Genomic DNA, 12,939 nt, shown 5'->3' with positions numbered 1-12,939 from the left:
AATTTTTTTTTTTTTGTACTTTTTAAATTTCGTTTGTTTTTTGAGACAGTCTTGCTCTGTCCCCCAGGCTGGAGTACAGTGGCGTGATCGCAGCTTATTGCAAGCTCCACCTCCCAGGTTCACACCATTCTCCTGCCTCAGCCTCCCAAGTAGCTGGGAATACAGGGGCCCGCCAACACACCCGGTTAATTTTTTGTATTTTTAGTAGATACGGGGTTTCACAGTGTTAGCCAGAACGATCTCGATCTGACCTCGTGATCCACCCGTCTCAGCCTCCCAAAGTGCTGGGATTACAGGCGTGAGCCACCGCGCCTGGCCCTTTTTTTGTACTTTTAGTAGAGACAAAGGTTTCACTATGTTGGCCAGGCTGGTCTCGAACTTGTGATCTGCCCACCTCGACCTCCCAAAGTGCTAGGATTACAGGCCAGAGCCACCACACCCAGCCATTTTTTTTTTTTTTAATTAGTCAGGCACAGTGGTGTATACCTGTAGTCCTAACTACTCGTGACACTTAGGTAGGAGGATGACTTGAGCCCAAGAGTTGGAGGCTGAAGTGAGCTATGATTGCATGACTACATTCCAGCCTGGGTGACAAAGTGAGGCTGTGTCTCTAAAAAACAGGACAGATTTGCCAACTTTTGGCCATGGTCCTAGAATAACATGACCAAAGAAGAGACCTCAGCTTCCAGTACCCAGTGACAGGATTGGCTTAGAGCCAGTGGCATTTCCTCAAAAACTTAAGACTCCTGGAAGGACCAATAGATAGCAACTTTATCAGGAAATGAAAGCTCAGGGAGGGGAAGTGAGGGTTTCAAAGTTATAAAACAGCTGAGACTTACGGTCACAGGTCTGGAAGACAAGAGCCTAGCCAAAATCCTGCCATCTTATTATTTTCTCCAGGGATTGGGAATGATTGTATGTAGAATATAAAAATATTTTTTACAAAAGAAAAGATAAATATTTTCTCCAGGGAACCTGTAAAAGGCAGATTTGAAAAGGACAAAAACCCTAGGTCTTTCAGGTAGATTCTATAATAGAATTGTAGATTCTAGATGATTTCAGTTGCAGTTGTCAAACACCAGGCACAAACTGGCTTTCTGCAACAGAAAAAAATCCATAAAAGCTTCAGGTATGGTTGGATCCAGGCATCAATTGCTGCCATCAAGAAAGTGTCAGGCTGGGCACAGTGGCTCACACCTGTAATCCCAGCACTTTGGGAGGCCGAGGTGGGCGGATCATGAGGTCAGGAGTTCGAGACCAGCCTGACCAATATAATGAAACCCATCTCTACTAAAAATGCAACAATTAGCCGGGTATGGTGGCGTGTGCCTGCAATCCCAGCTACTCAGGAGGCTGAGGCAGGAGAATTGCTTGGAGCCGGAAGACAGATTGCAGTGAGCTGAGATCACGCCATTGCACTCCAGCCTAGGCAACAGAGCGAGAGCGAGACTCCATCTCAAAAAAAAAAAGTGTCTTGGCTGGGCGTGGTCGCTCACACCTGTAATCCCAGCATTTTGAGAGACCAAGGCAGGAGGATCACTTGAGTTCAAGATCAGCCTGGGCAACATAGACCCTGTCTCTCTCAAAAAACAAAACAAAACACACATTTTTAAAAATTAGCCAGGTGTGGATCAGGCGCGGTGGCTCATGCCTGTAATCCCAGCACTTTGGGAGGCCAAGGCTGGCGGATCACCTGAGGTTGGGAATTCGAGACCAGCCTGATCAACATGGAGCAACACTTTCTCTACTAAAAATACAAAAATTAGCCGGGCATGGTGGCGCATGCCTGTAATCCCAGCTACTCAGGAGGCTGAGGCAGGAGAATCGCTTGAACGCGGAAGGTGGAGGCTTCGGTGAGCTGAGATCGTGCCATTGCACTCCAGCCTGGGCAACAAGAGTGAAATTCCAACTCAAAAAAAAAAAAAAAAAAAAATTAACCAGGTGTGGTCGCATGCATCTGTAGTTCCAGAAACTCTGGGGGCTGAGGTGGGAGAGTAACTTGAGCCCAAAAGGTAGAGGCTGCAGCGAGCCATGAACACACAATTGCACTCTAGCCTGGGCGACAAAGCAAGACCCTGTCTCGAAAAGAAAAAGAAAGAAATGTCTACTGATCTCTTGACCTTTTTTTTCCTTTTGAGACAAGATCTCTATTGTCTGGGCCACAGTGCAACCCCAAACTCCTGGGCTCAAGGAATCTTCCAGCCTCAGCCTCCTGAATAGCTGGTACTACAGGCATGCACCACCATGCCCAGCTAATTTTTTAAATTTTTTGTAGAGATGGATCTTGAATTCCTGGGCTCAAGTGATTCTCCTACCTCCGCCTCCCAAAGCACTGAGATTACAGGCATGAGCCACTGCAGCTAGGCGTTTCTTGATTCTTCTGTGTTTCCTTCATTGTCAGCTAAATTATTCTCAAAAAATGGCAAGATGGCCACCAAGACCTCCAAGTTTATAACTTACTTGCTTAGCCAACCCAGAGGAGAATAAAAATTTCCTTCCCGATAGTTCTAGCAAAGATCCTAGGACTGCATCTCATTTGGGCTGACAGGTCTCTAATCCCCTCCTACTCCCCAACAATCCCAACAAGTCACTAACTAGCCTTAGGAGGCAGGGATATTGGAATGCTTTGATTTGCCAAGCCTGTGTCTTCTGCCCACAAAGGAACTGCAAAGTAAGGCAACCCCACCAAACCACGGACTGAGAGAGTCAGGGGAGGAGTAGTTCCCCAAGGGAAAAATCAGTGTTCTTACGAGAAGGAGGAAGAATAGATGAGCAGGCAAATTGAGTAGTCCACCTTACAAGGTGGGCTGGAGCCACAGGTAATGGGTGGGTCACATTCATGGCAGTCCATACAAGTGGACTTACCTCCCCCACTTTTTTTGAGACAGGGTCTCACTCTGTCACCCAGGATGAATGCAGTGGTGTGATCGTCTCACTGTCATCTCAAACTCCTGGGCTCAAGTGATTTCTCTCCCTTCAGCCTCCTGAGTAGCTAGGACTGCAGGCACGCATCCACCATGCCAGCTAAGTTTTAAATTTTTTGTAGAGACAGGGTTCTCTGGTGTTGCCTACGCTGGTCTCAAATTCCTGGACTCAAGTGATCCTCCCACCGCAGCCTCCCAAAGTGTTGAGATTATAGGCATGAGCCACTGCACCCAGCATCTATCAGAATTTCTATGGCTGGAAAAAAGAAATCCCAGTCCTGGTTTCTTTTTTGCTTGATGAGTCAGGGATAATCGTTTTCCATCTCTGGGCCACTTTTCCCCTTGAAGGGAAGGACCGACTTGGTGTAAAATCTGTCATAATTTAAAAAATATACATTTGTTGAATTGGACTCCATATTTCCATTTGTGCAGGCTAAATACGTTGGAGTAATCCTTTTCTCTTCTCTTCCTCACACACACACCTATCCATTTTGTCAACAGGTCCCGTTTTGTTTTTGTTTTAATTTTTTTTTGAGATGGGGTCTTGCTACATTGCCCAGGCTGGGGTGCCGTGGCACTGTCATGGTTCACTGCAGCCTCAGTTTCCCAGGGCTCAAGTGATCCTCGCACCTCAGCCTCCCAAGTAACTGGGACTACAGGTGCATGCTACCACACCTGGCTCATTTAAAATTTTTTTTGTAGAGACAGGGTCTCACTTTGTTGCCCAGGCTGGTCTCAAACTCCTGGGCTCAAGCAATCCTTCCACCTCAGCCTCCCAAAGTGCTGGGATTACAGGCATGAGCCACCATACTCTGCCCAACAGATCCTGTAGACTTTACCTTCAAATCCATAATTCAACCATGTCTCACCATCTCACCCAACCTGGTGCAAACCATCAATGTCTCTTGCTAAGATCATTGCCACAGCCTCCTGCCTGGTCTCCCTGCTTCCACCCTGGTGCCCCTGTAGTCTATTCTTACCAGACAGCTGGAATAGTTATTTTAAATAGAAGTTCAAACCCTATAATAACTCTACATCTCATTCAAAGTAAAAGCCACACAGCCCTACATGATCTATCCCTTCTCATGTCCTACTCTTATACCTATACCTATGCCACATTGGCCTCCTTTTTATTTCTTAAACACACCCTCTTGGCCCGGTGTGGTGGCTTACGCCTGTAATCCCAGCACTTTGGGAGACCGAGGTGGGCAGGTCACTTAAGGTCAGGAGTTCAAGATTAGCCTGGCCAACAAGATAAAACCCCGTCTCTACTAAAAAGTACAAAAAATTGGCTGATCGTGGCTGGGCGCAGTGGCTCACACCTGTAATCCTGGCAAATTAGCCAGGCATGGTGGTGCGCACCATGGAAAAACAGGAAAGGGGAAATTTTCCTGTAATTTCAGCTTGTCGGGAGGCTGAGGCAGGAGAATCGCTTGAATCCAGTAGGTGGAGGTTGCTGTGAGCAGAGATCAAGCCACTGCACTCTAACCTGTGCAACAGTGACTCCGTCTCAAAAAATAAAAATGAAATAAAAAATAAAATAAATACATAGATAAATACACCCTCCTGGCTGAGGGACTTTGCACTATTTCCTCCGCCTGAAATGCCCCCTTTCTCCAGAAATCTGCATGACTGACTCACTCATTTCCTTCATGTGTTTACTCAAGTCAACTTCTACTCTGCCTGCCCTATTTAAAACTGCAACCCCATCCCCCTTTCCTGTTTTTCCTCCACACCAATTATTCCCTTCTAACATACTACAGAATTTACTAATTTTGTTCATGTCTATCTCCTCCCACTTGACTATAAGCTCTATGACTATCTATTAATGAAATATCTACTAATTCATTCAATTAATTGAATACTACTATTAGGTGCCAAGCACTGTGCTAAGCAATGGAGCTACAAGATGATTGAAACTGCTTGTAGGTCTCGTGAGGGAAGAAATCCCACTGACAATAAATGTATCTCATTTAGTGAATGCTTCTCCAAACATGATGGCTAACACTAAAACAGACTCAGTTCTGCATGCACTATTTCATTTAACCCTCATCGAAACCTACACGGTGACTATCAGCAGCCTCATCGTAAAGCATAAAAAACAAGATTTCAAGGCTGGGAAATGGCAGAGTTAGGATCTGAACCACGGTGTCGACAATGAGAACGGTGAGTAACGTCAAATGTGAGAAATATTTAGGGCTTAGGCTAACAAAGACTAAGGCAAAGATAGGATGTAGGGGCCGAGGGAGGGGGGAAGTGACTCCTGAGTTTTGACTGGGGTAGACTAAAGCGCAGGGAGGCCTAAGAGAAGGATGAAGCGCAAAGTGGGGCTGGGGTGGAGGTGCCCGCGGACCGCTCAGGGATATGGTCCATCTCCAGAGGAGCCGAGAGGCGGCTCCGCACCCTCCCCCGCCCGCCGCCGCCCCGGTCCTGGAGATGCTGGGAGAAGACAAGCACTGGTAGAGCAGGAGGTGGGTTCCGTTCCCCTCCCTCTTGAGTCTCTTCAGCAGCAGCTGCAGGAAGGGCGTGGGGGACCGCGAGACAAAGAGCGCGCAGGCACCGCCTCTGTCCGGGTGGCCCCTTTAAGAGGCGCGCACCCAGCTTCCAGCCCGCCTTGTATGCAAATATAGCGGCGGGGCGGGAGCGCGCGGCTGATACCCGGGACTGGGCTGCAGCGGTTAGTCCTCTCCCGGCCGCCGTCGCCTCCGACATATTGCCCGCAGGAGCTGCGGCGGCGAAACGGAGAGCGCCGGGGGGAGGAGATGGGTGAGCAGAGCCGCTCAGGCTCGGCCTGGCAACTAGCGGGCGCGCGGGTTAGGATGGCCAGGCTGCTAATTGCTGCCGCACGCGGACAGGAGCCCGGTGACGGGAGGGGGAGGGGATGCGAGTGCAGACGGGATCCCGCCCCCCTCCTGTCGTTTTGCGGGGTGGGGCCTCTGTTGTGGGGGCGGGACATTGGGTGGTGGGCGGGGCTTCTAAGACGGATCCCTGTGGGGGCTTGGGCTTTGGTGAGGACCCGCTGGTCGGGGCTAGAAAGGGGGCGGGGCTTTACCAGTGGGCGTGGCTTCAACGCTAAGGGCGGAGCTTCTGGGGTGGGGGCGCTAGTGCAGTCGGAGTTTCTGGGCTGGAGGGGCTTACACGGGAGGCGGTGGGGCGGGGAGACTTCAGACTGAGGAAGCCCATTCTGCAGTGGGGCTTCTGGGCTGAGGGCTTTTATTGGCTTGTGAGCGGAGTTTCTGGACTGACAGTTGTGTGTAGGCGGAGCTTCTGGGCTGAGGGGCTTTATGTGGGTGCAGAGCTTCTAAAGAGAGGGAGAGTGGGTGTGGGCAGAGCTTCTGGACTAATGGTGTTTGTGTGGGATTTTCTAAGCCAAGTATCATAGCGTATGAACAGAGCTTCTGGTCTGGGGGTTTATGGAGGGCAGAGCTTTTCGCCAGGTACTTTTTAGAGACTTGTGGAGGTTTATAATTTTGGGCATACATCCAGGCCCAAAATTGGCTCCGAAGTGTGAGAAACGCTTCCGAGCTGAGATGCTACGGCATTGGGTGTATGTGAATGTTACTGTGAAGAGGTATGAACAGGTTATAACTTTTTAAAAATATGTATACATATGTTTTTAATAGAGACCGGATTTCGCCATGTTGCCCAGGCTGGTTTCCAACTCCTGGCCTCAAGCGATCTTCCTTCCTCAGCTTCCCAAAGTGCTGAGATTATAGTGGTGAGCCACCGCACCCAGTCAGGTTGTGACTTTTGTAGGTGCTTAGGAGCTTTGTGCAGAACTTTTGTGCAAAGTGGTGCATGGGAGCTTGTTCTAGACTGCTCAGCCTAGTAGGTCCAGTTTTTGGTCTACAGCCACAGCATTCTCCCAGCCATATCCTTGACTCTTTATTTAGGCCTTGGGTCCTGCCCGTGAGATCCCAGAATACCCTTTGAGCTGAATCATGGGGCCCTGGAGGAAAAAGCTGTCCCAAAGGTACCCAGAGTTATAGATCTCCAGAAACATATGTCTCAATGGGGCCCAATGTGTACCACAGTTGAGAGCACAATACCCAGCCACGATACTGTGACAGAGTGTAAACTGAGTTTCCTAATGTGTGAAAAACTTACCTTGCTGGGTTCATTCACTCATCAGCATATACTTGCTGGGCACTGTGGTAGGGGATATAACAGTGAAAAAGACAGATAAGGTAACTGACTTCATTGACCTTCCATTGTGATAGGACAGACAAGCAATAAGCACGTTAACAAATGAATAAGATAATTTCAGAGAGAGAATTGTAGTGGAAAAAAAGAATAAAATTGCAGAGAGAGTGATGGGGAGGATTACTTCAAAACTTCAGAAATGGCAGTCAGGGAAAGACTTTCCAGACAGGATACAGTAAGTACTAGAGGTAGCAATGAGCTTGGCTTGCTGAAGAAAGAAAGATCAAGATGTTTAGAGCATGGGGCGGGTGGTAGAGGGTGGGTATGAGGTAGAGAATGATAGGGGATGAAGCTGAAGATGAAAGAAGAGGCCAGATCATAGGTCTCAGTGAGGATTAAATGATAAAGTGAGATACTAGGTGACTGGTAGCTGGTATCACTGCTGTTATCTTTGATATATGCCCCTGGCTTGAGGCTCTATGTTATGTTGAGCCCCACAGGAGGACGAAGAGGTCCCAACAGGACATCTTACTGTCGAAATCCGCTCTGTGAGCCAGGATCCTCGGGGGGCTCTGGTGGAAGCCATACTTCCAGCGCATCGGTGACCAGTGTTCGTTCCCGCACCAGGTAAACCACCTCTCTGTCTCACCCCTCACTGTGGCCTCACAGGGACAGTGTGGACAGGGCTGTCTCTGACTGGATTCTAAGGTGTAAAATCCTAGATGCCAGTGGGGGCTTAGAGGGGAGTGAGCAGCAGAAAAGACCCAGAGGGAGCTCAGTTGAGGGTGATCACTTGGACAGGTGCAGTGGGACATGGTAGAATAAATCCAAAGGCCTGGATTCTAATTACAGTTCTGCTCCAGTTTTGCTGATGGCTTGGACAAGTTGCCTCCCCTCTCTGGGCCTCCTTTTCCTCATCTATAAGATGGACCTAATAATTCTTTCTCTCCTAGGGGGTATTGGAAGACCTGAATAAGATCAGGGATAGGAAAAGGCTTTGTCGGGTTCCTTTGTCTGACAAACAGGATTAGGAAGACCCCGTCCTTGCTATGAGCTGCTTTTCTGATCTTATCCCACAATCCTTTGCCTCAGAAGCCCTTCCTGGTAGGATTCTCAGGTCAGCCATTGATGTTGTTCTCTCTTCACTGCCAGGAGCAGTTCTGGAACAGGCCTCTCCAGCCCCCCTCTGGCCACCCAAACGGTTGTGCCTCTACAGCATTGCAAGATCCCCGAGCTGCCAGTCCAGGCCAGCATTCTGTTTGAGTTGCAGCTCTTCTTCTGCCAGCTCATAGCACTGTTCGTCCACTACATCAACATCTACAAGACAGTGTGGTGGTATCCACCTTCCCACCCACCCTCCCACACCTCCCTGGTAGGTACTCAAGAAGGATGTGTGTGTGTGCGCGTTTTCTTTTGGTTTCAGTTTAGCATAGCCTACTAAGCACTACAGTGCACTTGCCTCCATGCCGAACATGGAAGGTGCTGAAGGAACAGGAAAATGATGATTCACTGAACACTCCTAGTGTGTTTAGTAGCACATTGGGCACTGTAAGTGTATCGGAGATGAATCTGACGAAGATTTTACCTAAGGGAGCTCAGAACCTTTTTTTTTTTTGAGATAGAGTTTCGCTGTTGTTGCCTAGGCCTGAGTGGAATAGTGCAATCTCAGCTCACTGCAGCCTCCACCTCCCAGTTTCAAATGAATCTGCTGCCTCAGTCTCCTGAGTAGCTGGGATTACAGGCATGCGCCACCATGTCTGGCTAATTTTGTATTTTTGGTAGAGACAGGGTTTCACCATGTTGGTCAGGCTAGTCTCGAACTCCTGACCTCAAATGATCCACCCACCTCAGCCTACCAAAGTGCTGGGATTACAAGCATGAGCCACCGCGCCCGACCAGGAGCTGAGTCTTAATCCGATAATGGAGATGAACCATGGGCATACATGAGTGCTTCAAGGGGAGGAAAGACTTCAGTACAGAAACAGTATAGGGACAGGGGCATGTGTGAGCAGAGCAAGAGGGCTCACATACCACTCTCTTATCCCCAGGGACTGTCCCACTTCCCTTCTTGGGGTCCTGTTCTACTCCTCTAGGTAATTTCCTGGCCTGACTCAGCTGGAGGCCGATGAAGGTCAGATAATGGGGACAGTCTCTGTGGAAAGAAATGGGCAGGGGGAGGTGGGTATGAAAAAAGCCTGCATATGGGCAAGGGGCCCACATGACCCCCAGGCCTCTGCCCCCTGACAGAACTTCCACCTGATCGACTTCAACTTGCTGATGGTGACCACCATTGTTCTGGGCCGCCGCTTCATTGGGTCCATCGTGAAGGAGGTGATTGGGTCCTAGAGGCTGGCCAGGGACTTTGGGATTCCCCTTTTCCCCTGGGGATGCCAAGGAAACATGCCCAGCCCTTCAGCCTTAGGGTATTTCCTTGGGGCTCCCTTTGGACTTGGTTGAAGAACATTAGTTACATCCCATCTTGGAGTTTACTGGGCATCAAAGAGAAGGATTTACCTTGTCAGGTTCTGCCCAGCCTGCTGTGCCACCTCTCCCTGGGTGGGATCACAGGTCATGCTGGGTGGGATTTGGGCACAGCCCTTTCGGCCTCCATCCAAGGCCCCATCCCGTCCTATCTTGCCCTGACCCAGGCTTCTCAGAGGGGGAAGGTCTCCCTCTTTCGCTCCATCCTGCTGTTCCTCACCCGCTTCACCGTTCTCACGGCAACAGGCTGGAGTCTGTGCCGATCCCTCATCCACCTCTTCAGGACCTACTCCTTCCTGAACCTCCTGTTCCTCTGCTATCCGTGAGTACCCCTCACTTCACCCCTCATTGCCCAGCACCTGGCCCCTGACCTCTGCCCTGACCATGGCTGGCTTACCAGGCCTCCATATCTGGAAGATCGGAGGCAGGTAGCAACATCCTCTCCCATTGTCTGGTGACACCCACTGAGGTCAGGATAATTCGCCTTTTTTTGCAGAAGAAACTGAGGTGGCATAATTTACCCAGCTCTCACTATGGGGGAGGTCAGAATGGGACTCAGATCTGCATATATATCCCAAAGGAACATTCCCAAGAGGGAGTACATGGGCTTTGTCCCCCTCATTCTTCCTTTCCCCTCTCTCTGGTTCTTTCCCTTTGTCTTTGTCTCTCTTTGTGTATCTCAGTGTTTGTGTAATCTCTTGGTATCTGCCTGAGTCTGTGTGCCAGCAACCAGCTGTGTGGTTTCATGTCTCTGTGTGGGTGTCTATGCATGAAGCATGTGTATGTGCCTGCATATGCATGTGTATATGTCTTTGTGCCTGTTTTTACTCTCTTTCTCCATCTCACCAGACCCTAGATTGTTGAGGATGGACAGACTGTGTCGGGGATGTGCCCAGGACTGCCCCTTTGTGGCCTTGCATCGGGGAGAACTTTGGTGAGGTGTTGGAGCTGGCTGCTTCTGGGGCAGGCTCCTGGCTGCCTGAGCATTAACAGTCATTTCCCAACCGCCAGGTTTTCTGGTTCACAGAATTCCTCAAGCTGGGTCAATCCTGGTCTCTGGGGAGCTTCGGAGCTGGCACCTCCCCCTTTCTACCCTGCATGTCCAAAAAGGCACTGGCACGGGAGCCCTGTCACACTTGCTTCAGTTATATCTACTTTTTAATTACAAGAGTGACATGTGGCCAGGCGCAGTAGCACACATCTGTAATCCCAGCACTTTGGGAGGCCAAGGCGGGCAGATTGTTTGAATCCAGGGATTTGAGACCAGCCTGGGCAACATGTTGAAACCCTGTCTACTAAAAACATAAAAAACTAACCAGGTGTGGTGAGGCACGCCTATAGTCCCAGCTACTCAGGAAGCTGAGGTGGGAGAATCACCAGAGCTCGGGAGGTCGAGGCTGCAGTGAGCCAAAATTGTGCCACTGTACTCTAGCTTAAGCAACTGGAGTGAGGTCCTATATCAAAAAAAGAGTGACACGTATGTCTTATAAAAACATTAAACTTTACAGAAGCTTTTAACATGGAAAAAGAAAGTCCCACATAGTCTTATTCCCCCAGAAGTCCATTACTGGCAGCATATTTTCCCAAAATATTTTCTGTGCAAGTACACACACATGCAGTTTTTTTGTTTGTTTTTGAGATAGAGTCTTATGTCACCTAGACTGGAGTGCAGTGGAACAATCTCGGCTCTCTGCAACCTCTGCCTCCTGGGTTCAAGCAATTTTCCTGCCTCAGCCTCCCAAGTAACTGGGATTACAGGTGCCCACCACCATGCCTGGCTACTTTTTGTATTTTTAGTAGAGATGGGGTTTCACCATGTTGGCCAGCTGGTCTCAAACTCCTGGCCTCAAGTGATCTGCCCACCTCCTCCTCCCAAAGTGCTGGGATTACAGGTGTGAGCCACGGTGCCTGGCCACATGCAGTTTTTAAAAAAACAAAAATGGTATTATGCTATGCATGATGTACAATTTACCACACTTTTCACTTAATCATATAACGGATATTTTTCTATGCCAATACATATGGGTCTGTCTCATTTTATTTTATTTTAGAGAGGAGGGTCTTGCTGTATTGCCCAGGCTGGAGTGCAGTGGCTATTCACAGGTCTGTTCCCACTACCGATCAACACAGGAGTTTTGACCTGTTCTATTTCTAACCTGGGCCAGTTCATCCCCTCCTTAGGCAATTATGGGATCCCCCACTCCCAGGAAGTCACCATATGGATACTGAACTTTTATGCAGGCACCTCATCGGCATAGCACATTATAGCCTAGAACTCCCCAGCTCAAGTGATCCTCCCACCTCAGCCTCCTGAGTAGCTGGGACTATGGGCATGCGCCACCATGCCCAGCTGCCTCATTTTTTTAATGGCCTCATAATATTCTATGTTATAGAAGTTTTCACAATTTATTTGTCTTCTACTGGCAAACTTTTTTTTTTTTTTGAGATGGAGTCTTGCTCTGTTGCCCAGGCTGGAGTGCAGTGGCACAATCTCGGCTAACTGCAACCTCCAACTCCTGGGTTCAAGCAATTCTCCTGCCTCAGCCTCCCAAGTAGCTGGGATTACAGGCATGCTCTACCACTCCCAGCCAATTTTGTATTTGTAGTATTTTTGTATATTTAGGTTTCTCCATGTTGGTCAGGCTGGTCTTGAACTCCCAACCTCAGGTGATCTGCCCGCCTTGGCCTCCCAAAATGTTGGGATTACAGGCGTGAGCCACCACGCCTGGCAATTTTTTGTATTTTTAGTAGAGATGGGGTTTCACTGTGCTAGCCAGGATGGTCTCAATCTCCTGACCTCGTGATCTGCCCACCTCGGTCTCCCAAAGTGCTGAGATTACAGGCATGAGCCACTGTGCCCGGCCTATTGGCAAACTTTTAAGTTGTTTCTAGCTTTTCCTTATTCATAACAATGAGGCATGTATCTTTGCATATGTGTCCAATATTTCTGCACAGTAGATTCCCAGAAGAATTGACTACACCAAAAGATGTGTTCATTTACATTTTTCGTGGATATTAACAAATTGCCCTCGAAAGGATTGTACTGATTAGAACTTAAGAGTTGCCGGCTGGGCGTGGTGGCTCATGCCTGGAATCCTGGCACTTTGGGAGGCCGAGGCGGGTGGATCCCAAGGTCAGGAGATCAAGACCATCCTGGCTAACACGGTGAAACCCCGTTTCTACTAAAAAATACAAAAAATTAGCCAGGCACGGTGGCGGGCGCCTGTAGTCGCAACTACTCGGGAGGCTGAGGCAGGAGAATGGTGTGAACCTGGGAGTCGGAGCTTGCAGTGAGCCGAGATCGCACCACTGTACTCCAGCCTGGGCAACAGAACGAGACTCAGTCTCAAAAAAAAAAAAAAGAGTTGCCTTAATTTGACAGTTTATGGTT

At 49.1% G+C, this 12,939-nt stretch overlaps 1 protein-coding gene across 8 annotated transcripts in view; it reads left to right on the top strand.

Annotated features, from left to right (window-relative positions):
• The first annotated feature begins 5,421 nt into the window (after positions 1–5,421).
• TMEM39B (transmembrane protein 39B) overlaps positions 5,422–12,939 on the top strand; it is a 28,731-nt gene continuing 21,213 nt past the window's right edge. Inside the window, exons 1-6 of one of the 8 annotated variants that reach the window (XM_026457233.1) lie at positions 5,567–5,690; positions 6,818–6,897; positions 7,560–7,694; positions 8,220–8,439; positions 9,315–9,398; positions 9,716–9,870. In XM_026457233.1, the coding sequence (XP_026313018.1) occupies positions 6,866–6,897; positions 7,560–7,694; positions 8,220–8,439; positions 9,315–9,398; positions 9,716–9,870 (626 nt within the window). In that variant the 5' untranslated portion in view covers positions 5,567–5,690; positions 6,818–6,865. Of the gene's footprint in view, positions 5,691–6,817; positions 6,898–7,559; positions 7,695–8,219; positions 8,440–9,115; positions 9,199–9,314; positions 9,399–9,715; positions 9,871–12,939 lie in introns of those variants that run through there. The other 7 variants (XM_026457235.1, XM_026457236.1, XM_026457234.1 and 4 more) reach the window with 7 other exon arrangements.

The sequence above is a fragment of the Piliocolobus tephrosceles genome, chromosome 1 (genome assembly GCF_002776525.5).
Source record: "Piliocolobus tephrosceles isolate RC106 chromosome 1, ASM277652v3, whole genome shotgun sequence".
Lineage (NCBI taxonomy): Eukaryota > Metazoa > Chordata > Mammalia > Primates > Cercopithecidae > Piliocolobus > Piliocolobus tephrosceles.
This window is presented reverse-complemented; position numbering and strand designations above follow the sequence as displayed.